Source organism: Tursiops truncatus, chromosome 4, assembly GCF_011762595.2.
Source record: "Tursiops truncatus isolate mTurTru1 chromosome 4, mTurTru1.mat.Y, whole genome shotgun sequence".
Lineage (NCBI taxonomy): Eukaryota > Metazoa > Chordata > Mammalia > Artiodactyla > Delphinidae > Tursiops > Tursiops truncatus.
The window spans coordinates 89,674,589-89,701,839 of NC_047037.1; the positions used below are offsets into that span (position 1 = coordinate 89,674,589).

The 27,251-nt window shown below is 38.0% G+C and overlaps 1 protein-coding gene across 14 annotated transcripts in view; it reads right to left on the bottom strand.

Moving 5' to 3' along the window:
- BBX (BBX high mobility group box domain containing) overlaps positions 1-27,251 on the bottom strand; it is a 282,397-nt gene that overhangs the window by 60,202 nt on the left and 194,944 nt on the right. For all 14 annotated transcript variants that reach the window (XM_033855860.2, XM_033855864.2, XM_033855865.2 and 11 more), the window contains 4 exons: positions 24,422-24,617; positions 20,270-20,337; positions 4,831-4,911; positions 1,486-1,560 (listed from right to left, as the gene is read on the bottom strand). In XM_033855860.2, coding sequence (XP_033711751.1) covers positions 1,486-1,560; positions 4,831-4,911; positions 20,270-20,337; positions 24,422-24,617 — 420 coding nt within the window. The remainder of the gene's footprint in view (positions 1-1,485; positions 1,561-4,830; positions 4,912-20,269; positions 20,338-24,421; positions 24,618-27,251) is intronic.

Sequence of the window (27,251 nt, forward strand, 5' to 3'; positions counted from 1 at the left end):
AGGAATCAGACTCCCTGACTTCAGACTATACTACAAAGCTACAGTAATCAAGACAATATGGTACTGGCACAAAAAGAGAAATATAGATCAATGGAACAGGATAGAAAGCCCAGAGATACACCCACGCACTATGGTCAACTAATCTATGACAAAGGAGGCAAGGATATACAATGGAGAAAAGACAGTCTCTTCAATAAGTGGTGCTGGGAAAACTGGACAGCTACATGTAAAAGAATGAAATTAGAACACTCCCTAACACCATACACAAAAATAAACTCAAAATGGATTAGAGACCTAAATGTAAGACTGGACACTATAAAATTCTTAGAGGAAAACATAGGAAGAACACTCTTTGACATAAATCACAGCAAGATCTTTTTTGGCCCACCTCCTAGAGTAATGGAAATAAAAACAAAAATAAACAAATGGGACCTAATGAAACTGAAAAGCTTTTGCACAGCAAAGGAAACTATAAACAAGACGAAAAGACAACCCTCAGAATGGGAGAAAATATTTGCAAATGAATCAATGGACAAAGGATTAACCTCCAAAATATATAAACAGCTCATGCAGCTCAATATTAAAAAAACAAACAATGCAATCCAAAAATGGGCAGAAGACCTAAATAGACATTTCTCCAACAAAGGCATACAGATGGCCAAGAAGCACATGAAAAGCTGCTCAACATCATTAATTATTAGTGAAATGCAAATCAAAACTACAATGAAGTATCACCGCACACCAGTTAGAATGGGCATCATCAGAAAATCTATAAACAACATATGCTGGAGAGGGTGTGGAGAAAAGGGAACCCTCTTGCACTGTTGGTGGGAATGTAAATTGATACAGCCACTATGGAGAACAGTATGGAGGGTCCTTAAAAAACTAAAAATAGAATTACCATATGATCCAGCAATGCCACTACTGGGCATATACCCAGAGAAAACCATAATTCAAAAAGACACATGCACCCCAATGTTCATTGCAGCACTATTTACAATAGCCAGGTCATGGAAGCAACCTAAATGCCCATTGACAGACGAATGGATAAAGAAGATGTGGTACATATATACAATGGAATATTACTCAGCCATAAAAAGGAATGAAATTGGGTCATTTGTTGAGATGTGGATGGATCTAGAGACTGTCATACAGAGTGAAGTAAGTCAGAAAGAGAAAAACAAATATTGTATATTAATGTATATATGTGGAACCTAGAAAAATGGTACAGATGAACCAGTTTGCGGGGCAGAAATTGAGACACAGATGTAGAAAACAAACGTATGGACACCAAGGGGGGAAAGCGGCGGGGTGGCGTGGGTGGTGAGGTGATGAATTGGGAGATCGGGATTGACATGTATACACTGATGTGGATGAAACTGATGACTAATAAGAACCTGCTGTATAAAAAAATAAATAAAATAAAATTCAAAAATTCAAAAAAAAAAGGCAAAACAACAACAACAACAAAAAAGAAGGCCATACCTCTGCAAACTGAAACAAGGCTGATGCTTGACATTGTTTTGAAGGAACATCAGGGTGGGAGGTACCTGAAGATATCTGAAAGGAAACAAATAATTTTTAAAGCACAAGGACATTTTACCATAACAGACTCATAGATTCTGCCAAATATTTCCACTGTACACACAGATAAAGATTAAGACATGAGTCATCACCCTCAATCCCTTTTAGAAAAACAGTATCAATGATAAATGAAGACAAAGGCCATGTTTCTAAAAACACATGTGGAAAGAACAAAAAAGACTGAGTTTGGCTCATTTGCCTTGTCTCTTGAAAGGGTGTCAGATATGTATCAAATAGCAGTTGAGGACACCTGTAGAGATAAATTTCCTTATTTTAGTGAATTTTCTAAAATATTATTAAAAGTTGAAAGCTGCAAGTAAATCTCTCTCCTCCCTACAGCACTCCCCTCAAGCTGTTCTCTGCTTTGAGACAGCTGTGAAACAGGGTTGGAGAAGCAAACCATGTGGGTCAGAGTATCTGGGACTGAATCTTAGTTCTGCTACTCACTAGCTACATGACCTTGGGCAGCTCAGCTAATCTCTCTTGAGATTTATTTTTCCCAACTGTAAACTGATGATGATGATAATCCCCATTTTACAGGATTATGGTAAGAAGAAAATAAGCCATAGAATACACTGCCTGGCATGGCACCAAAACTCAATAAATTGTTTATTGAATACGAACAGCATTTCTTTATTTTATAACACCATGCATCCTCCCATCCCACACACACACACACACACACACACACACACACACACACACCCCTCAGGTGTCTGACAGTGGATAGAGGATTCTGTCACACCATCCTTGCTTCAGCTAGGAGAACTTTTGTTTCTATTTGGTGATTATGGTAGCCTCATTAAAAGTTTGCTCTGAGGGCCACATGGAAATAGTTTTTAGGATGTTTTGAGAGCAAGGTCAGTTATTAATGTTGGTTTCAAAGTGAACAAAGTTTCTATACAACTACAAACTAGGGTGAAAATGAGTCACAAGTGCAGAAAGCGTGAGCATTGTAAATTCAGCCCATTTCCAGTTCCACAAAAGTCTTTTTCTTCAATTAACTGTGCTCACCGACTCCATCAAAGGGAACTTACTGAGCAATACATGCAGCTTGATCATGACTCCTCAATCCCAGCAATCACTTTTTCATATTAATTAAATTAAGTTGTTTAGAAAAACAATGGAGCCAGTTGGTGATACAATATCAAAGTCAATTTTAGGGATAAGAAAAAATTAGAAGAGAGCCTGATGGAATTATTGACTCTATTCACTGCTGAAGGCATTAGGAAAATTTTAATTCCACCGTATCTTTTGCATCAGACAAATAAGGATTTTTAGAACAAATATCAGTAAAAAGAAAAGAGATCTCCCAGATCCTATTTAACAAACTAGACATATACAAATTGTCGTAAATGGCTAAGATCTAACCAAGTACTTTGAAAATATTTCAGGGTAAAGATGTAGAACTCTTCTTGGTCAAACCATGAAACCTATCATTTCAAAAGACCTCCATGTGCAAGCTGTGACAGACTGCAGATATGAATCCACAAGGATGTTCCTGAAATCCTGGGAATTATAAACTGTAGGTCTTACTTCCGACATGACTTTTCACTCCTACAAACCCTCTATAAAAGTTAAAGAAAATAAATAGTTTGTGTAAGGGGAAATGCCTGACCTACAAGATATTTCTTTTCTTTTCTTTTTTTTTTTTTTTTTGCGTAACGCAGGACTCTCACTGTTGTGGCCTCTCCCGTTGCGGAGCACAGGCTCCGGATGCACAGGCTCAGCGGCCACGGCTCACGGGCCCAGCCGCTCCGCAGCATGTGGGATCTTCCCGGACTGGGGCATGAACCCATGTCCCCTGCATCGTCAGGCAGACTCTCAACCACTGCGCCACCAGGGAAGCCCATACAATATATTTCTTCCAGGATTAAATTAGATAGTGAACAAAACAGAACCAGTAGTATAAACAATCTAGATTTTTGAAAAGCATTTCACAAGTCTTTAAACAAAAGGATGTTTCTCCAAATTAATATTGGGATAAAGGAGATGTTGACATGAATAGGGAGCTCCTGAAGAAATATTAGGTTAGGGTCAGGGATCTCTTTGGAATCTGGTTTGCTGTAGTAATCAAAAACATGCACGTGTGTCAACACACCCAAAATTTCATGTGAAATTTGAGAGATTTCACTACATCTTTCACCAGGGTTCACTGGTTAAGTATCTCTGCTTTCAAAGTTGAGACTAACATTATTTAATATGTCTAAAACTACTGTTTAAAAGGGAGTGCAGATTGAATCTGCTATTACATTAAATTCTTGAGGAAACAATATAAAAAACAATTGGAATTCATGGCACATCTCACAGAGAGCAGAAAGGAAAGTGATAGATAAGGAGTATTATGTGAGCAAATATATATTAAAACATTCTGGTGATATCAGCAGGACATTTAGGCATATAATAAACAATGTCATAAAAGGAATGACCTAATATGCCAGTGTGAAAAGTAATTCTGCCAATGAAATGTTGAGAACCACCAGGAAAGGACACTAGAGGAGAAAAAATTCTGAAACTAAAAATATGCTCTCCTTTGTACAAAGCTGTACCACAAGGGGCAAACATTAGGAAGGATGACAGTGTGAAAGAAGGTCTAGTGAAAGACAATTGGAATGATCAAGGGAAGACCATGTGGTTTAAAGTTTAGAAAAAAGTAATCAATGATGGCTCCATATTGAGTTCTAGGGTAAATGCAGATATTTTGGGAAGCAGTCTTAACCTTTAGACTTGACGTCAAGGATAATGTGCTTTTCTACATCATCTCTGAATATGTCAGAGACATACTGAGCCAAACAGGTCTGACACAAGACATAAGATTTTGAAAACTGCCAACTGCATGCTAAAGTTTCAATTAAGAGAAGTTTACTTAAAATAAATAAAAAGGAATGCACAGCCAATAACCATGAGTCAATTCTGTCTTCTGATTTAACACCTGACAAATCAATATCTGATAAATGACTAAGTTCTAAAAATAGTTCAATTATATTCTTAACTTCCCTATCCATGAATAAAAATTAGTGATGAGGTTTCAGTGCAATAATATTTAGTATGAGTTAATAACAAGCTTCTATAAACATATTTATTCCTTAATTAAGAGACTCTAACGTTCCAGAATTTGGTACTATTTTCCGTTTTATGATTACTTGAGCTAAGAACGCAGGGTTCTTCTTTGCTTTAAGTTACTTTCATCAGCCCAAATTTAAGCTCACTTTACAATTTCATTAAGTATAAATTGTAATATATTACCTCGGCAAACTGAAATAATGGTGACTTCTGACGCAATTCAGAGGATTCTGAAACATCAGGCCTGCAGGTGCCAGAGGATATCTGAAACAAAGAAAGGTGGTATGAGGCATCATAAGAATAGCTTCTGGAAGACAACAGAAGACAAATGTCACGTAAAACATTCCTATCTGAGGAAGGAATGGTTTTGACTCCCCAAATTTGAGGCAGTACTGTGACAAAAAGGTAGTTATATTCTGCAAAGTCTTACACAAGGTTTTATCAAGTTTTATATGTTCATTCAACTTCTAAATAATGCCATAAATTGTAGGAGATAGACAGGACAATGCATTTCAGAAAAATTACTATTAATCAAAGAGAAATGTCTACAATGATGCCTATTTGATCTCTTGGCTTTCTGCAACCAAATCCAAAGAATATCTACTTCTTCCATGTTCTGTGTTTCCCCACTATTTCATATAACCTGACCACATGAAAACGCAAATGAGTTTCGATTATAAACCTTTTGGGAAAACAAAACTAAGGTCCAATTTTTGTTTTCCAGGGCTTTCATGTATTTATATACAAGCCCCAATCTTAGAAAAGTTAGTACTGTTTTCCTAAGAGAAATTTCCTTTATAATATATTCTTCTATATTATTTACGACACTGGGTAAACATTTAACGCTCTACCATCTTTACCTGTGATTTTCATTATTAACAACAGTTACAGAAACACCACTAATTTTTTTAAAAATTCTTGCTGTTTATCAAGTACTATTCTCAGGATACATAATTCCTCTTTATCTCAATGTTAAAAATTGACCCATTTCTGCATTTGGGTGAAATAATAACTTAGGTGGTAGCCTATAATTCAAAAGTCACAGGAGTCACAGAATGTTAGAGAGGAAGGATTTCAGCATCCCTCTGATCTAACCTTTTTTACAGATAAAGGAACGTAGGACCAGACAGGTAAATGACGTCTCTACTCCCCAACATTCAATAATCCCCTTATTCTTTTTTATTATAGCACTTAGCACTGACCACCACAAGCATAAATATCTGTTTATGGTGCATCTTCTCCCAGGGATTTTGTATAATGCAGAATCCTCAACATTGCCTGGGCACAATGTAGATACTCAAGTATTTGTTGAATTAACTAAATCAAAATTGACAACATGTCTTCTAAACACCAAAACAGTGTGTCCCCTCTCTCTCCTTTCCTGAATGACAAGGTTAGAGAGTCTCAGGGAACAAGTTATCTTTCACTTTAGAGGAAAAATAAAAGTTAAAAATACTTTTTAATAACATGTTTCTGACAACAAAATAATCCAAGATCACTATTGAAAATCTGAAGAAAAAAAAAAAACACAGAAGAATCATCTCCCAAAGATAAGCACTGGTAATAGTCCATGCACATTCTTCCAGTTGTGTGTATAGATAATGTTTTCAACAGAAATGGGACGATGTATTACAGTTACAAAATGTTCGTTTTTAACAATACATTGATTTTCCTGTTATTAAACCTTTTCCAATGTAATTTTAATAGCTGCATGTGATTAAATTAGATGGTTGAATCTATGGAAAAAGCTGGCAGTCACCCAGGTTATGTTCCTAAAACTAGAGTTTCTCACTGAACTTCTTCAGTAGACATGGAAGATGTGTTTCTCTAACAACGTCATAGGCCACTGGGCAGGAATAAGCATTTAAAATTTTAATTGTCACCTTTGGATTTGAAAGGGTAATGGCCAACTTCTTCCAGTGATAAGCTCCATAGAAAAGGTGCAGAAGCTTTAGTTAATTTGCCACCTGTGGTTTGGCTGCCAAAGCTTGATTCCCTCCCTGTCACTCGACTATTTGAAAACTAGTGTGCCAAAAAGTCCAGAAGTTTTTATTTGGTTTCTAAAACTTTGAAGCCAAGGAGACACAAAATGTACTAAAAAAGGCCAGCAAATCCTGAAATTACTAGCCACCAAAAATTCCTTCATTGGAAGGAATACTTGAATGAACTGTATCTTTATAATTTCTAAACAATGAAAAAAAATCAATACTGTCCTGGTTTATAAAGAAAACCTGTGTGCTTAACCCCTAGATATCTTGGTAAATAATCAAAATTTTGCTTCAAATTGAGCCTAGGGAATTCCCTGGCGGTCCAGTGGTTAAGGATTTGGTGCTTTCACTGCCGTGGCCCAGGTTCAATCCCTGGTCGGGGAACTAAGATCCCACAAATTGCGTGGCCAAAAATTAAAATAAAATAAAATAGAGCCTAGGACTAAATAAAAATTATAAAGTGACTTTATAAAACTTTAATAATGTAGGTTGTACACATGACAGAAAGCTATGGAGATATTTAGAATTAAGTATATTATCATATAGGGTAACTACCCTATATAAAGCCTATATAATATATAACACACATTTTTATTTCTAATCCCATGATGCAGATGCATGAGAGTTATCATTTATGAGATTAGTTAACCTATGGCTCAATTAGAGTTCATATTAACTGTAAGAAGAAAAGTTAACTTTCTTTTAAGTGCCATTATAGATAATATGGCCATGACTATGCATCTAGTCATAAAGGTTTAAAGTTAAATGAGACCCTCTGCAATCATTATGATGGACGGTCTTAAATAAAACTTTCTATTTGTATGGAGAATTCAAATGTAAGTACTTATCAAGACATCTATAATCCTACACGTTATGTCAATTGTACTATGCAATCAGAGAAGTCTATGCGTGCGTGTTTGTGCTCCCCACGCACCCGATGCACAATAGATGCACGAGGAATACTGGTTGACTGACTTGATTCTCTGTGTTTATGAATATGAGGAATCTCAATGACCTGGCCAGGAATCACACAACAAAGGCTGTCCAATGGTTAAAACAGCAATTATAGTCACTGAGGCTATGCATTTTACTGTAGTGGATAACGTCTCCTTTTAAAATCTAGTTACTCTTACTTTAAAGCACTGTGGGTTTAGCCTTTATTTTCAGTGTAGTATAATGGAAACAGCACAAAATTAGGAGCTAGAAGAGTTGGCTTACTACTAAGCTGTGTGGTTACCTGACTTTCTAGGCCACAGAATGAACAGAAGCAGCAAATCAGAAGGGGCCAAGAGTGGGGATAAGAAAAAGGAAGAGGGGCTTCCTTGGTGGCGCAGTGGTTGGGAATCCACCTGCCACTGCAGGGGATGCGGGTTCGAGCTCTGGTCTGGGAGGATCCCACATGCCACAGAGCAACTAGGCCCATGAGCCCACGTGCCACAACTACTGAAGCCCGCGCACCTAGAGCCCATGCTCTGCGACTGCAACAAGAGAAGACACCGCAGTGAAAAGTCCGCACACCGCAACGAAGAGTAGCCCCCGATGACCACCACTAGAGAAAGCCCGCATGCAGCAACAAAGACCCAACGCAGCCAAAAATAAATAAAATAAATAAATTTTTTAAAAAAAGGAAGAGCGTTGAAAAAGAAACAATGCCACCAGCAAGAAGACACAGCGAAAAGACTGTAGGCACAAATTTAAAAAAAAATTTTATTGAAGCATAGTTGATTTACAACACAAATGTTCTATAAAGCATTGTAGTCTATTTAAAACAAATAACCAGGGCTTCCCTGGTGGCGCAGTGGTTGAGAGTCTGCCTGCCGATGCAGGGGATACGGGTTCGTGCCCGGGTCTGGGAAGATCCCACACGCCGCGGAGCGGCTGGGCCCGTGAGCCATGGCTGCTGAGCCTGCACGTCCGGAGCCTGTGCTCCGCAATGGGAGAGGCCACAACAGTGAGAGGCCCGTGTACCGCAAAAAAAAAACAAGAAACAAATAACCAAAATATTGGGTGTAAGATAGGCTTAAGGATGTACTGTACAACATGGGGAATATAGCCAATATTTTGTAAAAACTGTAAATGGAAAGTAACCTTCCAAAATTGTATTAAAATTTTTAAAAATCTCGGTTATTTAGTAAAGTGGATTATCACAAAAGCTAAAAAATAAATTAAAAAAAAATAATAAAATAGAGCAAGTAGTCCTAAAATTTTTCCTAAATGTAATAATTAATATTTCTAACTGTGATTCTAAGTTGTCAAGATAAGAATAATTATAAAATATATCCCTTATTAAAAGGCAGAAATGCATGTGATACATGCTAGACATATTTCCATCTAAAATCTCAAAATGTAAAAATGGTTGAATGACATGGAAAATATACTGAGGTAGAATTCATTCTTGAGTGTTTGATAAATGAGGCATCCAGTGCAAGTGTATATATTTGTGCATACATGTAAATGTTTGGCAAAGAAATCTGGCATTACATCCACATGGAAGGAAGAGGTTATTTCCCACAAAAGACTCCTATTTAATGTTATTAGAGGATCCTAGACCTTGTCACCTTGCAATACCACCTTGCTGTTTGTATTTACAGTATCATAAATTACTTATTAGATGGGGTATGCTTTTTACGGAGAAACATCATTCTTCAACAACCATTCTTCAGCTAAAGCCAGCTTACTTTCTAAACATAACAAAATATAGAGATCGAAGATATCTGTTCATCAATTAAGAGGAAAGAAAAAATACCAGATAAGTAGAGATTCAATAAAGGGAGGAAAAAACCCAAGAAGCTCTTTTTAGAAATAGTCTCTGAAATAATCCATAAAGCCACTAGGTGTTGCTACATGCCCAATAAAGAAAACTGCTAAAGGGATTTTAAAAGCAGTTTTGTTAACAACGTACGTTTTCAACTTCCCTTAAATCCAATCTTCCCTTTAAATTAGCTATAATTCTCAATAACCAAGGAAGGGGAATGATTAGTATAATTAAGAATTATGACGAGGTAATACTTTTTCCCCACAGGCAAAATGCACATCATGATAATGAGAGACATAGAAACATGATCCAGCCCCTTGATATAAAACAAGATCAAGCCACTCAGATGCACTGTTTGGAAAGCTAGGTTTTATTAACAGCCCATTCCTACTTCGCAAGGCACAAGACCAGACACAGAGCTGGATCGTGATGGACACAGAGTCAACAAAAGGGATGAAGTACACTGGTTGTATCTGAACTCCACATCCCTGCTCTTGCTAATTTAAACATTTACTGATTACTCACTCCTTCAACAAACATTCAATAAACACCCATTACATACCAGCCACAAAGACTGCTGTTCCCTTTCAAGAAGCTTACATCCCACTTGTGTGCATTATATGCTGGGGAATAAAATGAGACAAAGAGGATGTGTCTGGCCGTTAAGTTGCTTGCATTTCAATGCAGGAGACAGCTACACATTAAGAACGGACGTGCCTCTTGGTGGAATATTACAAGGTCTGTGGGAGGACAGAGAAGCAGCCTTCATTCTTTCTGGGGACAGATGGAAGAAGTAAGGTAAGTAGCATCTGAGATCTCCCTAGAAGGAACACCAGAATTGTGGAAATGATGTGGTCACAGCAGGAGGAAAAGCATGGAGGAAGTGCCCTGTGTGTGTGAGAAGCAGTGACTTTCCCTGTGTGACTGAAGCCTGAGATGCCCGGGAGTGCAGTGGGAGATGAATCAGACTGAGAGGGAACTGAATGCTAGGTTAAGAAGTCTGAAAATTAGGCTGGAGGCAATGGGGAGTCAGCCAAGGTTTTCAGTCAGAGGAGCGGCATGATGAGAGATGTGTAGTTAAATAATTCTGTCAGTGGAGTGCAGGATGACCTTGGCTGGGGAGTGACTGGAGGCAAGAGACCAAATAGAAGGTTAAGGAAATAAACCAGCTGAGATGCGGGGCCCCAGTTAAATCAGAGATGGCATTTGCCAGGGCTCAGTAATTGCCTGGAAAGGTGTCAGGGCAGAGGGAGAGGGGTCAGTCAGTGCCAGTGTTCCTAAGGTAAGTTAAACCCTTTCACCAAAAGAGTGAATACGAGAGAAGGAAGACTGTTTAGGCAGTGGTGGAAGGCGGGGTTGTCTTATTCTGGAGGAGAGGGGTTGGGGGTAGAGGATTCCATTTCAGAGTTCAAGGACAAAGATCCCGTGTGACTCCAAGGCCCAGTGATCTGATTCTCACCCTCATTCAGCCTGGCCCAGGCTTTCCTACGATTGGCAGCTTTTGCCAGGTATCCTTCTATAACGGAGGACCTGAGTGATCACTTAATTTGCATTTAATATGAGATGTTAAATGAAGCTCTGAAATGGACTTGAGCTTTTAAACACAGGTGAATTCAACGTAAGTATATTACATACAAGTTAGTCCTTCAAAACCTACTTAAGGACTAAAATGAAGCCACTCTTAATTAAACCTAAATGAGGTAAAGGAGCACCTGAGGACTAAAGCAGCGCACCTGACTGGCGGACACTAGGACTGGGCTGCAGTTGAGAGACAGCGGGGCCACCCTGAGGAGCGCAACCCAACAGCACCGCATAGAGTTGTGAGCGCCTCAGAATCAGAATGTAAGTCAAGTCATTTGGCCGAGAGGAAGGATAAGTCCCTGGTTTTTCTCAAGGCGCCAGGGCTACCAGAGTCAAGTTTCCTATCATTCTAAGCCGTGTGGCAGAGCACTAGGATGGAAGTCCAGGACAGACTCCAGGTCACCTCTACAAACTGCTATAGTAGTTGAGACAAACCATAGCATCTTCCTGCCTCAGTTTCCTCATTTGATGAAACAGGTAACAACGCTACTGACGTCTTCACAGGACACTGTGAGAACAGAATGCAGTCGTGTATACAAACGTGCTCTCAACGACAACGCAGCAGCAACAGTACCACCCTTCTCGTTCACCTTCTTGTTCTCTATTCTCCTCTTTCTCTTCCCGCTCACTTGTTGCCCACCTTCCCCACTACCCCTTCCCACCACCTCTGGGAGACGGAAGGGCTCATGTGAGTTCACCACTGTCTTGAGCAATGCAGCCTAGGAACTCAACAAGGACAGATGCTTGTCAATCTGGTTGGGCAGAAGGACTTGATTCTCCGGGCTTTGAGCCCCACTGCAGAGAGATGGAAGAGGCTGGGCTGGATGGGCAGTTCCAGCCAAAGTGGGCAGTGAGGAGTGACATGAAAAGGAGAGGTTTCTACCCGGAGTTGAGAAAGCTCAAAGAGCCTATTTAATGTAAAATTTAAGTATAGTATTTCCTCACAAAATATGTTTAAAAGCTATAAAACTGTGAGAAGGGAAATTAACAGCTTCAGTGAGAAGGGGGCAAGAGTTGGGGGTAGGGTTGGAATTCAGTGGATTTAGGCATCCTGGAGTAGTCAAATATAGTAGCCTAAGAGAGGCACATGTCAAACTAGCTCAAATGTACCAACAGGCAGTAAAATAATTTTCCCCACTTCACTGATATCAGATATTATAAGAAAGGGGAAAACTTTCAATTTTATCAAAAATCTGTATTTGTTTTAAATTTAAAACTCACAGTGTTTTAAATATAGACATATTCATTAACAAGTATTGGTATTATCACCTTTTCTCTATCTTAGATTTCACCCACCTCATTGCTTAATGGAAAATATACAGGTTTAAATCCTAGTATAATGACTTTCTTGCTCTATGACCTTAGACAGGCTATTTAACCTCTCTAGCCTAGTTTCCTCATTTACGAAATGTTGAATAATAAATCAACCTCTTAAGGCTCATGGAAGGATGAAATGAGATAATCAGTGTAAGTGCTTAGTACAGTACTTGGTCCCCAGAAAGCACTCATGAAATGGCTGCGTAAGGGTGCAGACACCACTGTATAAGTGGCCCGAGTTGAGGTCAGGTGGGTGGGGACCGAATCACAAAGGTCCCTGTAGGCTATATGAAGACTGAAGCTAGTCCCCCTGGGTTCAAATCCTAATTCTGTCACTTCATAGCTACACAATCTTGAACAGATTATTTGCTCAATGTGAATACGCTGCTAGTAAAACATACCATAGCCTGTAGGAGTAATAGCCTGACATAATATAAGCTTTCAAGTTAAGTATGAAATACCAAGAATAAATTATGGTAATAATACTAGGTACCTACAAGAATGCTTTTCAGGAGAGGTGAAAATGCCTTACAGGTTTTATTTAATTAATCTTCATAGATGTCTTGGGAGTTAAAAGCAAGTGGGTATTATTATTATTTTTTTAACATCTTTATTGGAGTATAATTGCTTTACAATGGTGTGTTAGTTTCTGCTTTATAACAAAGTGAATCAGTTATACATATACATATGTTCCCATATCTCCTCCCTCTTGCATCTCCCTCCCTCCCACTCTCCCTATCCCACCCCTCTAGGTGGTCACAAAGCATCAAGCTGATCTCCCTGTGCTATGCTCCCTGTGCTATGCGGCTGCTTCCCACTAGCTATCGGTTTTACATCTGATAGTGTATATAAAAAGAAACGAAACTGAGTTGTTTGTAGTGAGGTGGGATGGACCTAGAGTCTGTTATACAGAGTGAAGTAAGTCAGAAAAAGAAAAACAAGTGGGTATTAATAGTTCCATTTTACAGGATGGAAGGCAAAGAAAAACGTGGCTTGATCGTAACTCTACTGTCGTATCTCTTCATTCCAACAAAAGAACTAGGCATTCTGAAATCACAGACCCAGGTCTAATATTACTTCCCGAACACCTGAAAGTTTGCCTTCAGTTCATTCATTCAACTAAATAGATATTGATACCATCACACCTTTTCATCAGCCAAGATTACTCTGCCTAACTTTTCTTATTTTCTTTTATTTCCTAAACCATCTTTTCTGTTCTAGCCAGATGACTTTCTGGTGCTCACTTAGGTCCAATACTGAAATGTCAACCTTTCCAATATTATTCCAAGCTGTTCTATATTATTATGTGTTGAATAATCTCCCCTTCCATTTCTGAAATGTATCACTCCCTGCCTTTATTTTTTAAATTTAATTTAGCTTTACATTTTTATTAAAATAAGTTAAAAATATAACACTATAGAAATTTTCAGTCCTGAAGATTACTTCTAGAAATTCTAGATCAAATACTTATACTTTATTTATTACATTTTCATCTTCAGATAGTAACTCACCGATATGAATCATAAAGGCTTAACTCAATGTAACTAACTGCCTTCTCTTTAGCTCTTCCCAGAGTTTGATGTGAACATTATTACTTTTATTTCTTCTATTTTTTCTTTCTTGTTCTTTTAAAGTAAAAAGGAAAAGTGTTCACTTAAGCTGCTAGACACTGTAGAATGGACTGGCTCTCCATAGCCCCCTGGTTAGCATATTTTAAGCTTATACCATATTTTCTTGATTAAAAAGCTTCATTTGTTTTTCAGCTTCTGTTTGCTAAAATCTCATATTCATTGGAAACACTCATTTCCATTTCCTTCACTATTATGGGGTTATTTCCTAATAAGACTTCTATGCTTACATTTCACTGGGTGTCAGTAGAGACAAGCTTAGGCTGCTATTTTGAGTGTGTGTGTGGGGGGGTGTAGGGTGTCACTCCCTGATGGCTGCGTTGCTCAATACAGGCAAACCTCGGAGATACAGCGGGTCCGGTTCCAGACCACCACAATCAAAAGTGAATATTGCAATAAAGCTAGTCTCACAAAGTTTTTGGTTTTCCAGAGCATATAAGTTATGTTTACACTATAATGTAGTCTATTAAGTGTACAATAACATTATACCTAAAAAAAAAAAGGACATGCTTTAATTTTACAATGCCTTATTGCTAAAAAATGCTATCATCTGAGCCTTCAGTGAGTCATCCTTTTTCTGATGGAGGGTCTTGCCTCGACATTGATGGCTGCTGACTGGTCAGGGTGGTTGGTGGTAGATGAAAGTTAGAGAGGCTGTGACAATTTCTTAAAATAAGACAACAATGAAGTTTGTCACATTAATTGACTCTTCCTTTCATGAACGATTTCTCTACAGCATGCAATGTTGTTTGATACCATTTTACCCACAGCAGAACTTCTTTCAAAATTGGAGTCAATCCTCTCAAACCCTGCCACTGCTTATCAATTAAATTTATGTCACACTGTAAATCCTTTCTCATCATTTCAACAATCTTCATAGCATCTTCACCAGGAGTAGATTCCAGCTCAAGAAACCACTTTCTTTGCTCCATTAGAAGCAACTCCCCATCTGTTAAAGTTTTATCATGAGATTGAAGCAATTCAGTCACATCTTCAGCTCCTAATTCTAGTTCTCTTGCTATTTCCACCACATCTGTAGTTACTTCCTCCATGCAAGTCTTTTTTTTTTTTTTTTTTTTTTGCGGTACGCGGGCCTCTCATTGTTGTAGCCTCTCCCACTGCGGAGCACAGGCTCCGGACGCGCAGGCTCAGTGGCCATGGCTCACGGGCCCAGCCACTCCGCGGCATGTGGGATCTTCCCGGACCGGGGCACGAACCCGTGTCCCCTACATCGGCAGGTGGACTCTCAACCACTGTGCCACCAGGGAAGCCCCTCCATGCAAATCTTGAACCCCTCAATGTCATCCATGATGGTTGGAATCAACTTTTTCCCAACTCCTGTTAATGTTTATGTTTTTGTTTGTTTTTTATTTTTTTGGCCGCACTGCACAGCTTTTGGGATCTTAGTTCCCCGACCAGGGATCGAACCCAGGCCTTGGCAGTGAAAGCGCCAAGTCCTAACCACTGGACCGCCAGGGAATTCCCTTAATGTTGACATTTAGATCTCTTCCAATGAAACGCAAACATTCTTAATGGCATCTAGGATGGTGAATCCTTTCCAGGAGGTTTTCAACTAACTGACTTTGCCCAGATCCATCAGAGGAATCACTATATATGGCAGCTACAGCCTTACAAAATGTATTTCTTAAATAATAAGACTTGAAAGTCGAAGAGACTCCTTGTTCCATGGGTGGCAGAATGGATGTGTTAGTAGGCATGAAAACATTAGTCTCGTTGTGCATCTACCTCAGAGCTCTTGGATGACCAAGTGCATTGCCAATGAGCAGTAATATTTTAAAAGGAATCTTCTTTTCTAAGCAGTAGGTCACAACAGCGGGTTTAAAATATTCAGTAAACTGTTATAAACAGATACGCTGTCATCCAGGTTTTGCTGTTCCACTTATACAGCACAGGCAGAGTTGGTTTAGCCTAACTCTTGAGGGACCTAGGATTTTCCGAATGGGAAATGAGCACTGATTTCAATTTAAGTCACCAGCTGCATTAGTCCCCAACAAGAGAGTGGGTTTGTCTTTTGAAGCCTGGAAGTCAGACATTGACTTCTCCTCCCTAGATATGAAAGCCCTAGATGGCATCTTCTTCCAGTAGAAGGCTGTTTCATCTACACTGAAAATCTGGTGTTCCGTGTAGCCACCTTCATGAGGTATCTTAGCTAGATCTTTGGGATAACTTGCTGCAGCTCCTACATCAGCACTTGCTGCTTCACCTTGCCCTTTGATGTTATGGAGATGGCACCTTTTCTTAAAGCTCATGAACCAGCCTCCGCTGGCTTCAAACTTCTCTTCTGCAGCTTCCTCACCTCTCTCAGCCTTCACAGAATTGAACAGAGTTACGACCTTGCTCTGGATTAGGCTTTGGCTTAAGGGAATGTTGTGTCTGGTTTGATCTTCTAACCAGACCACTAAAACTTCTCCATATCAGCAATAAGACTGTTTCCCATTCTTATCATTTGGGTGTTAAACGGAACAGTACTTTTAATTTCCTTCAAGAACTTTTCCTTTGCATTCACACCTTGGCTGTTTGGCGCAAGAGGGCTCACTTTCAGCCTTCCCCAGCTTTCAACATGCCTTCCTCACTAAGCTTGATCATTTCTAGCTTTCGATTTAAAATGAGAGACATGTGACTCTTCCTTTCATTTGAACACTTAAGAGACCAGTGTAGAGTGATTAACTGATTTAATTTCAACATTGTTGTGTCTCAGGGAATAGAGAGGCCTGAGGAGAGGGAGAGAGATGAGGGGGAGGGGGGGACTGCTGGTTGGTGGAGCAGTCAGAACACACACAACCTTTATCAGTTAAGTTCGCTGTCTCATATGGGTGTGATTTGTAGCACCCCCTCCCCAAATTACAATAGTAACATTAAAGATCGCTGATCACAGACCACCATAACAAATATAATAATAAGGAAAAGTCTGAAATACTGCAAGAATTAACAAAATGTGACACAGAGATATGAAGTGAGTAATACTGCTGAAAAAATGTTGCCAATAGACCTGCTGGATACAGGGTTGCCATAAACCTTCAGTTTGTAAAAAATGCAATATCTGCAATAAAATGAGGTATGCGTACACATTTATTTTGCTTCTTTAATCCATAAACTCTTTAATAACAAACACTGCTTTTTAAAATTTATCCCAAATATGTAATGCATTTCAATGTACTCTGGGTATAAAGAAAATACAGGACTGATCATTTATGTGAAAAAGAAACAAACAAACTATAAATTCAATTTTTATCCCTTTTATTCATCAGAGACACAAATTACAGAACCAAGCTTGGCTTAATAACAGTAGCATATAAAAATGTTGACCTGATAACGCCAAAAATCTATTGTGGCAGATTCAGAGTTAATCAGAAGACTGAGAAAAAAAGGAGAAAACTCAGACATTTTGCTTGTTATTATTTGTTCACTGCTATCTCAAGAACATATAATTTCTCTCTGAAAACACTAAGAGCACATCACATGTAGATCTGGGAAATTGTACAGGCCAAAGAAGCTTTTAACCTGGAATTTTACTGTTCCCGTAACAGCAAGCCTCTCTACCTTCTAGAACTGTTTTTAAAAATAAAGCTATTACCTATATTAAATTTTCTATATTAAAAAAATAGACTTTTGAGGACTTTTTCTATGTGATTAGGTTTTAGACTATTGAACAAAGGAAAATCTCCCTTTAAATAAAATATTTCAGAATAAGAATTTTCTCGTGGCATTTTAAAAAGCCATTACGATTAGACCTCCTCTGTGGCAGAAGTTTTGTAAAATGTCACTTTATTTGACTGGTCCTACCTAATAGTATAAACAGACTTCATAGTAATTGTTCCAAATGTCAGAAGCATGAAATTTCTGTACTTCTCTCCTTATCTCATTATATTTATAATTTTCTTTTAAAAATATATGTATTCACTGTATTTGTCATCTGCCAATGTACATAAGCCCCTAAAGTTCATGTCTACATATTTGAAATAAGACATTGCATAGAAATTAGGTGCTAAATGAAATCTACTGATACCTATGACATAAACTCTCAAACTAATTATATTTAGAGACAGCATTATTTTATACAAATTTTGCTGCTTTATTATTTCAGTATCTCAAGATTATTTTCAATAATGACCTAAATATATCTGAGATGAAAAGTAGAGATTATGAAGAAAGAGTTGTATTCTTAGAAGTGGTTCTTAAAGACCTAAGTGCTGGCAACTTCTTCCTTAGCATAAATTCCCTTCTCCTGTACGGTTTACTTCTTTAAGCCATTTAACTTTATTTCTTTAGCTTGAGAATTTTCAAAACAGTTATATATGGAACTTAAGGAAAGAAATGTCATAAAGAACCTAGGGGTAAGACAGGAATAAAGACACAGACCTACTAGAGAATGGACTTGAGGATATGGGGAGGGGGAAGGGTAAGGTGTGACAAAGCGAGAGAGAGGCACGGACACATACACTACCAAACGTAAGGTAGATAGCTAGTGGGAAGCAGCCGCATAGCACAGGGAGATCAGCTCGGTGCTTTGTGACCGCCTGGAGGGGTGGGATAGGGAGGGTGTGAGGGAGGGAGATGTCAGAGGGAAGAGATATGGGAACATATGTTTATGTATAACTGATTCACTTTGTTATAAAGCAGAAACTAACACACCATTGTAAAGCAATTATACTCCAATAAAGATGTAAAACAAACAAACAAACAAAAAAAAAACAGTTCCCCTTCATCAGAAATGGAAGGCTGACCAATGCATGGTTTAAACTGCTTGTGTCAAACTCTGCTGTCCTTAAAAGCTGTGAGAAGAGCTATTCACTAAAAAGAGCCTAAGAGAGAAACTTTAATCAAAGAAAAATAAGTATTCCTTTCTTTGACTAGCATTTACAGATAGATAGCATCTATCTGTAAGTCTTAGATGTTTATTTGTTTACATTTTTTCCTGAAAGTTAAAAGGAATGCTAATAGACATTGGGAAGAAAACTCCATTATTATCTAATCTGTTAGAAAAGATGATACTAACTCTCACAATATAGTGTATTCTTGGAAATCATGAGTCAGACTGTGTTGAAAGGTCAAATGTGCATTATTACTCCGACATTCACCTGTGGGAACATGCTTGGGATACTCTACACCCAAGTGAGCGTTAGTCTGCTTGCTATTAGGGAGCATCCATGTGTTAGAAAGTAAAATGATGCCAGAGAAGGCTATTGTGTGAGGAAGTACAAACATGCTGAATAATGAGTATGCAAAGGTACAAAGTGCCATGTTTACTTTTTCTAGCTAAAGATTAGTACAATGTAAACAACTACCAGTCCACCAAATTTACACATTTATTGCTACACTGAATTGAACAGAAATAAAAAGTTAAATCAAATTGAACATATGGTCAACTACTATGGATCCCAAATATAAACTGTAAATGATAAAAACCTTTTGTGATGTAAATATCTTATGTGGTATCCTCTAAAATGATTATCTGAATAGACTTCAACTGTAATCCATATAGCATGCACACGACTTAAAAAACAAAAGAAAGAAAGAAAAAAATACATATATATGCAATAAAATTGCTATTTTGTCCTAAATAGCAACTCTGGTTGGGGATTGAAAAACTTCCAGCTCAAGGACCTGAGTTTGGTAAAATAATATGATCTGCAGGTCACTGCATCTGGCCTCTGTTAAATGGGTCTGGAAAATAGAGGAATTCCACAAATGCAAACTATGCATGGCTACCGGATACTACCTGCCTATCAAAACCCTACTTAAAAATATTTAGCAAAAACAGCCCAATAAAAATACAAGGGAATAAAAAATGAAACCAAGGTCATAAGGGCCTGGGTCCTTTTTCATTTTAAAAAATAAGCAATCTTGGAATGCCATGTTTCCTGATTTTCAAAAACAGGAGTTTGTATTTATTTAGGTACCAGAGGGACTGACAGTTTCATGCTTTTTTTAACTCTCATCTTTTCACTAGCAAGTCTAATGAGAACATCACAAAAGCAGAGAATGTTATGAATAGAATGAATGAATCATAGGATCCACCCTATGGACCCCATGACACAGTCATGGCAAATGCTAATTATCTGTACATTGCAAGTCTTATTCCTATGCTCAGGGAACCTCAAAATCTGCACCTGACTTGTGTTTGTGTCCTTTTGGGTTTATGTACCCCACTCTGTTACCCTCAAGGCACAATATAATGCACATAGAGATCTTAATGAAAACCATTAAAAGCAGAGTTTATTCATGAGCTGTAAAAAGTGAAACTGTAGAACTAACAGTGTGAACAGAACACAAATGTCTGTGTTCTCAACCCGCAGCAGGTGCAGAGTGGAGACGGATGAGGGACCACTTACCTCGGGTGTACCAAGAGCATGTTCTCCAGCTAAAAGCAGCATGCTCAGGCCTCCCATCTGAGTAGGATCTAAATAAGTCAAAAACAAGTAAATCGTCAATTCATAACCATGAAGTACATATAATCCAGAGTCGAAAAAGAATACTCACGAAGACTAGCAATCAGAAATCCAACAGAACCACATGTACCTTATTACAGAAAACTTCTGAAACTCTTTATGAAGGAAAAACCCGGGGTACATGTGCTTAGTACTCATACTTTTGTGAGCTTTTTAAATACCACTGTTGTCCACCATTCCAACAAAATACCTTCTTCAATACCACAGCTGTTTATAACATGAATTATCTCCTAATGTGATGCTTCTTTCCTTACTGCATGGGGAGTCTGGATGGATTTTTTTTTTTAAACGAAAGAGTGCTTCTACTTGTCTTCTAAGAAACTTGAGATTGTTATTCTCAAATTGTTATTTCTGCCACATGATATCAGGCTGATAAAAAAGAACAAGGCCATCAGAGGAACTAGAGAACAGGGAGGTATTTTACAAAGGGGACTCCAAAAATCTAGTGGGCTTTGTTCAAATATTCTTTCTTTAAAACTTTCAAAAACAAATTTATATTAAACAATGATATATTTATAACATCTTAAATCTTAGGGGTACAGTTAGGCCCTTCCTTGAAAGGCCTCGAAATACCTTTAACATTGAAAATGAACCCTTTTTATACTACCAAAGGTCTTTGTTTTCATTCCTTCAATAATCAACAGAAAAAGAAAGAGAAAATGAAAGCAAACTGGTAGATCTATGACCCAGGATTATATCTAAACAGGGGAAGTACAGACAATAAGAAACCTACAGACTTTAAGTTTGTCTTAAATGAATTAAATTTCAGAACTTCAATGAACTAACATATCTGAAACTGTCTAAGTCAGTGCTTATCCCAGTGCATATTGGTCCTCAATAAATGCACTTTTTATTTTAGTAATCTCTCTACAATTCAAAATGAGGACCAGGCATAGTGTTGCCTGAAGACATTAAGGTGTCTCTCTTTTCTTTCTTTTTTGATTTTTTTTGTTTAAAGATATGCCCTTAAGTACATCTTTGAATACAATCTGTCTCAGGAACTCATGAAGCAACTCTGACCACATCTTACATATAGTCAAATTAAAAAATATATATTTTTTTGAAAAAAGAATCTGAGGGGAAGGAAGGAAGGAAGGGAGGGAGGAAGGAAGGAAGAAAGGAAGGAAGGAAGGAAGGAAGGAACGGCTTAGTAGAGGGGAAAATATGTCACCAAACAATCAGGTGGTCACAAAACAGCTCCATGTTGGAAGGTAGCCACGTAGGAATACACAGAGGAACATGAGCTGGTTTGCTGAAATAAGGCTCTCTGTTGTTGTTTTAAGAGCCCATCCTTAATTAAATGTTAAGTTTATGAACTATTTTGGCTGCTAAAAGAGACACATAAATCTACTGGCAAATAAAAATCAGGAGAGAGAAATGAATTTAGCAGAAAGTAAAGGTGTACTTTGGTTCTTTGGGCAGCTAAATACTTTTGCAGCTGCCAGTCTAGAGATCAGGAGTCTTGCATAATCGCATTCTAATAAAGATAAAAATGTGTTAGTGCATAATTGCATTCTAATAAAGATAAAAATGTGTTAGTTCAAATTATAAAGTAAAATAGGAACATACTTCCATGATAATTTATTTAACTTATATACCAATATGACTTTGCTGTATAGACACTAAAACACAGACAAGAAATCATCATCTTTTATATTAATTTATATAATGTTATTTGGATATATCAAAAATATATTTATATAAATAGCTGCTTTCCCTTCACCGAGAGGGCTTCTACTAAATTAAATTCTACATAGCTTTCCCTCCTTGGAAATTATACACTTGACTGCTTTGGGGTTATTCAAAATGCAAAATGTCATGTGACAAGGACTAGTGGGAAAACAAAGCAAAATGAGATTCCATGCTGAGGAAAAGCATAAACTGGCCTCTAAAAGCCCTAAAGTATCCCCTAGATTTAAACAGCTAAGCACCATGTTTCAATTAAAGGCAAATTAATTTGCTTTCATTGTGTTAAAAAGGAACATCACACCAATGTTATCCGCTATACACTAGCTTAACAAGGGCTCTGATCATGGATTTCCAACATCCGTCACAGGCCCTTATATATAATGAGATAAATGTGAGAAAGTTGTTTTCCTTCTTTCCTGTACTTTGCTTAAAGAATGCTGTTTTTAAAAGCTGACTTGTAGGGGCTTCCCTGGTGACACAGTGGTTAAGAATCCGCCTGCCAATGTAGGGGACACGGGTTCGATCTCTGGTCCGGGAAGATCCCACATGCTGCAGAGCAACTAAGCCCGTGCACCACAACTACTGAGCCTGCGCTCTAGAGCCCCGTGAGCCACAACTACCGAGCCCACGAGCCGCAACTACTGAAGCCCGCGTGCCCAGAGCCAGTGCTCTGCAACAAGAGAAGCCACCACAATGAGGAGCCCGCGCACCGCAACGAAGAGTAGACCCTGCTCGCCACAACTAGAAGAAAGCCCACGTGCAGCAACGAAGACCCAACACAGCCAAAAATAAATAATTAAATAAATAAATTTTAAAAAATAAAAAATAAAAGCTGACTTGTAAATATCCTGGTTGAAGTCTAGGTCCCACTTTAAATTTGTAGGTATAACAGGTAGATTAATAAACTGTCAGAAACGGTGCTACAGGCAGACATCTTTCACTGCTTTCTGTAGTTTATCTACAATTACTTTTGGTTTTTGAAGAGCCACTGTGTGCAAAAAAAAAAAAAAAAAACCTACATAGACCAATCTAGATTTAGAGCTGGGAGAAAAAGCAATGGAAGATAAATGCTAATCAAAGGAATTTATTTAGAAGCCAGTAATAATATCCTCTTATTTGGTCCTGATGATAAAATGTTTTATAAGAGACTCTTACTGACACAATCTGGGGAGTCTAGAGAGCTCACCAAGACTACTAGCAAGTGGGTTGAAGCTAAAATTATACAAAGTAACAGCTAAAACAAGGCCAGATTTCTATTCTGATTCCTCTGGAATATGCAAAAGCATCATTTTGGAAGCTCACCTAGAATTATACTACAGACACTTACATAACAATCACCTGAAGACTTTGTTCCCCCAGAATGCTGCCATTGCATCAGACTGCATTTCTTAGATTTATATATGACATCACCACACACTTTGTTATACCATGAATCACACACTACACTGTTAAATCTCATTAGGCCTACTGGCTATTAAAAAAATGAAGTGTCATCACAATACTGCTTAACTTCCATTCCCAAGCTTTCCATTTTGCAAACTGTTCAGAGCTCTCATCTTAAAGAAAATTTGCTTGTAATAATGAAACAGGAACCCTATAGCTCAACACCAACTTCAATGCTTCCATCCTGCCCAATCTCCCTATTTCATCCCGGAAAACTCCTCTCTTGATTACGGTATTATAATAGCCATGGAAGATAGAATCATTTGCAGGGTGAATATAAATGCTTTATTTCATGGTAATAAATGCTGTAGCATTCCTTACCACCCAAAGAGTATTAAGGTCTCATAACAAATGGGACCATCTGGAATGTTAAATTTGCTTGGCCCGTAACAGGAATGGGGGCCAGAGAGAGGGTAGGATGGAAATTCCCTCTAAGAAACAGCTGTCAGATCCATCACAGATTTGTGATAGAGTTGTTCATACTCTTGGTTTCGATGTTTAATATCCTCAGATGATCTACATAATTGTGTTTTTTTTGGTATCCAAGATAACTAAGGTGCTTACTGTGAATGAGTTTGTAAGCTATTTTGTTACATTATAAAATTCCCTGAGCTCCGGACAATCTCCACATTGCTGTCTGCTTTTCCATAATGTCAATGTCAGGAATCCACACATATTTGTAATGGCTCAACCACTTGGTCCATACCTCCTTTCTTTAACTATATTATATATACACATTCAATGTATGTTATACTCCAAAGCTTTAAGCTATGCTGCATATTTGCCATTGCTTCCTATTGGTTAAATTTTGCTTTTCTCTCTCTTTCTATTATCTGTTAAAAATACTGCCTAAATGAATTGACCTGTTCTTAAAGAACAGGTGAAATTAGTGTCTAAACTCACCAGCCATCCCAAAGTTAAGCTGAGGCATTTCTTCAGTCTTTGCTTTCTTGGGGCTTGACAAGTCTCTTGAAGAGTCAGATGGGAAGGCCCACAGTTTCTTCCGTGGATTGACAGTGGATGTTGGGGATTTCACAGGCTTGTTTGTGGTAGGACACCATTTGTAGCCAGGATTTGCTTTCATAAATGCATCTTTATACTATAAATAAAGAACAGATAACATATTTTAATTAACACATAGATTGAAAAAGTACCTTCACCTTACTCCCCTATTTAGATAATGAATGAAAAAAACACTTTCAGTAAGTTCTCTCCTTGTAGAAGAACGACAATCTCAGTACAGGGCTTTAGAGCTAGGACATGAATTTATCTGCTAGAAAGTTCATTTGTGGGATGAGGGTTCAGAGGCAACACATTTTGTATCTTTTAATCCTCTTCTTTTTTTTTTAGGATCCAAAAAGTTACCTGACCTTGGTAAAGAAAGGGAGTTATTCATAATGTGGTGTGTAAAGCAGCACCTATTTCAAAGTAGGTATCAAGTACCTTACAAAATGTGAGTCAGTCCCAGGGCCAGTAACTAGATTCTGCTCACTGCTTAATTTACTAAGTATGTTAAAAATTAAATCTGTGCTTTACTGTACAAGCAAATGCAGGGACACCTAACAGAGCAAAGTAATCAGCTGTGGGATAAAAGCACCAAGATCACGAATGGGAGAAGGGGAACAAAGTAGGGCAAACTGATGCAGAACGTTTTAGTTCTTTGAAGATGCAGGGCCATGTAGAAGAAAGAGTACTGGATGCAGAGTCTGATGACCTGGGTTCAAAACCCACCTCTGCTATTAGCCAGCTGTGGACATTAAGCAAATTATACAACCTTTCTCAGCCTCAATTCTTCCATCTAAAAAGTGTAGCTGCACCTGGTAACATCCCAGGGTTTTGTAATGAGCACATGTGATCTCAAAAGTGAACATGCTGAGAGCTGTGATGTGTGATGTTGCAGATTAATCCATCACAAACTGTATGTCTTTATTTGGAGGTTTCAAACTTCACTGTTAATATCTTCCTTTCTCCTTCACTTTTCTGTGGTTTTCTCCCTTTTCACCAACTTGGCCATTTCTTTCCCTTTCCTGGCGATAATTAAACAAAAATATATTTCTTGCTATTCATGTTATATTACCAATGGTTATGTTATCTGATAAAGTGTATTTTTCATGTATTCTTCAATGATTTTGTTATATTACTGCTAGATACCTTATTTAATTAATACAATTCTTTCAATCCCCTAAACTTGCTTTTTAAAATGGTCACTCTGTGTGTAAAATTAATTTAGTGTAAGCTCAAAAGTTTATGAGTTTATCTAACTCATTAAAGAAAAAAAGGTTTATTTAATGAGCTTATCTAACTCATTAAAGAAAAAAAAGGTTCCTTTACCCTTAGTGTAAGAAAAGTATATGTAATCCAACTAACAAACTTTTTCCACCACTTCACTTTAAATCATATAAATGAAAATTGTACTGTAAATAATATAATGCAATGTTAGTAGTCAATGGTTTAGAATCACCCTTAATTCAAATTTTCTGAATAATCAATTTTTTTAAACTAAAAGCTGTATATCTGCATATTGATACATAGGTACTGGAGGAAGGAAGGTAAGCGTAAAAAACAGTAAGATACAGTTCTACTTTTCCTACAGAAATAATTAAAATGGGATACAAGGCCAGATGCAAACTAGAATTTACCATCACATAACAGAATAAATTTGGAGGTATCAATGTAATGTAAGAGGTACTCTATCCCAGCACATTCACATGCATGGGGGGATTTACATGTTAAGCTGAGGCAGACAAATAGCCTCGCCTGCTGTCTGGTGATGGAAAGTGACAAATGATAGGGTGAGATGAAAGCAGCAGGCACATGCATCATTATTTTGTCCCAGCAAAATGCACACGAGCTGGTCTGTCAGATGAAAAGTCATTTGGACAAAGGTCACCACTCTATAACGTAACAAAAGACTATCAAACAATTTAACATATTTGTCATAAGAAATTTTAAAAGTTTTGGGTACTTTCGGTGGTTTCTGAAGAAAAAAGTCCCAGGCTTCCCTGGTGGTGCAGTGGTTGAGAGTCTGCCTGCTGATGCAGGGGACACGGGTTCGTGCCCCGGTCCAGGAAGATCCCACATGGTGCGGAGCGGCTGGGCTCGTGAGCCATGGCCGCTGAGCCTGCACGTCTGGAGCCTGTGCTCCACAACAGGAGAGGCCACAACAGTGAGAGGCCCGCGTACCACAAAAAAAAAAAAAAAAAAAAGTCCCAATTCACAGATGGAACTACACAGATGGATGTCACTAGCCTTCAGATTTCTTCTGTTTCTTAGGTGTCCCCTTCCTCCCCTCCAATGTTGTCGATCTGCTAGGTAAGTTCTTTCCCAGTAAATATTACATCCTTTTCTAAGAATCACTTAGCAATTTGCTTTGATGAAAATCAACATGTGTAATGAAAATGATAATACTGTCATTCTTATGAATGAATTATTACCAGCATCAACTATTTTTAAAAGCACTGATGGTATTAATAAAGGCTAGCTTAAACTAACTTATGATGTGGAGCTGTGCTGAAGATAACATAAAGCAGAGACAATCACTGACCATAAACATCTCTTTCTCTTGCACTTATTCTACCCACCCATCCACATCCATCTCAATACTTTGTGAGGATCGACTAGGTGACAGACACTGGTTAGACACTGGGAACTAGAAGAGCATAAATTAGAGTCTCTGCCTTCAAACTGTTTACAATCCACAATCAGTAATCAAAATGTTACTTCTTCTTATACA